Source organism: Myotis davidii, unplaced genomic scaffold (genome assembly GCF_000327345.1).
Source record: "Myotis davidii unplaced genomic scaffold, ASM32734v1 scaffold1240, whole genome shotgun sequence".
In the NCBI taxonomy this organism is placed as follows: Eukaryota; Metazoa; Chordata; class Mammalia; order Chiroptera; family Vespertilionidae; genus Myotis; species Myotis davidii.
The window spans coordinates 92,632-93,177 of record NW_006292285.1 but is presented as its reverse complement, the minus strand read 5'-3'; the positions used below and the strand labels follow the sequence as shown (position 1 = coordinate 93,177).

The 546-nt window shown below is 39.4% G+C and overlaps 1 protein-coding gene and 1 pseudogene across 1 annotated transcript in view; both read right to left on the bottom strand.

Moving 5' to 3' along the window:
• Window positions 1-546, bottom strand: part of LOC102752566 — a 37,298-nt pseudogene that overhangs the window by 9,165 nt on the left and 27,587 nt on the right.
• LOC102752382 (cyclin-Y-like protein 1) overlaps window positions 1-546 on the bottom strand; it is an 11,916-nt gene that overhangs the window by 1,160 nt on the left and 10,210 nt on the right. Inside the window, exon 5 of the mRNA XM_015565301.1 lies at window positions 139-190. Within this exon, the coding sequence (XP_015420787.1) occupies window positions 139-190 (52 nt within the window). The remainder of the gene's footprint in view (window positions 1-138; window positions 191-546) is intronic.

Here is a 546-nt window from a genome sequence, read left to right as displayed (position 1 = left end):
AAGACTGAAAAGAAGATGATTTTGACTTCAAGCTGGAGGGAGTCGTTTTCTTCTAATAATTCATTTCAAAGCAGAGCAGTGTGAAATAAACACCACAGTATGAGAGATAAATAAAAGCTCAATAAAACTGACACTTACTCTGAAGGGGTGCTTTCTCTCATCGAAAATAGCGGTGGTTTTATTTCCAATTCTATAAAACAAGAAACCTTACTCAGGAAATGTTAGTATCACAGTAACACATCATCTAGGAGTGAGAGGGGGTTCAGGGGGAAGCTTAACTTTCAACAAAGCAGTTTTACAAACTGTTGTCTTGGACTCTGTAAGAGGGTTTCCTGACTTCTTTTTACTCAGTACATCAAATTCTGTGGAATGTTTTCTGCAATGACCAGCGAGAGTTGCCTTCAAAACCACTGACCCTCCCTGACAGGCAATGCTGGTACACCAAATATAGTTCCATCCCTCCAGCTCACACTGGAATACACAAGAACACTTTACAAAGCAGTAGTGTTGGGCTACAATGTGTTTAGAATTTTCATTCCTGTGAAT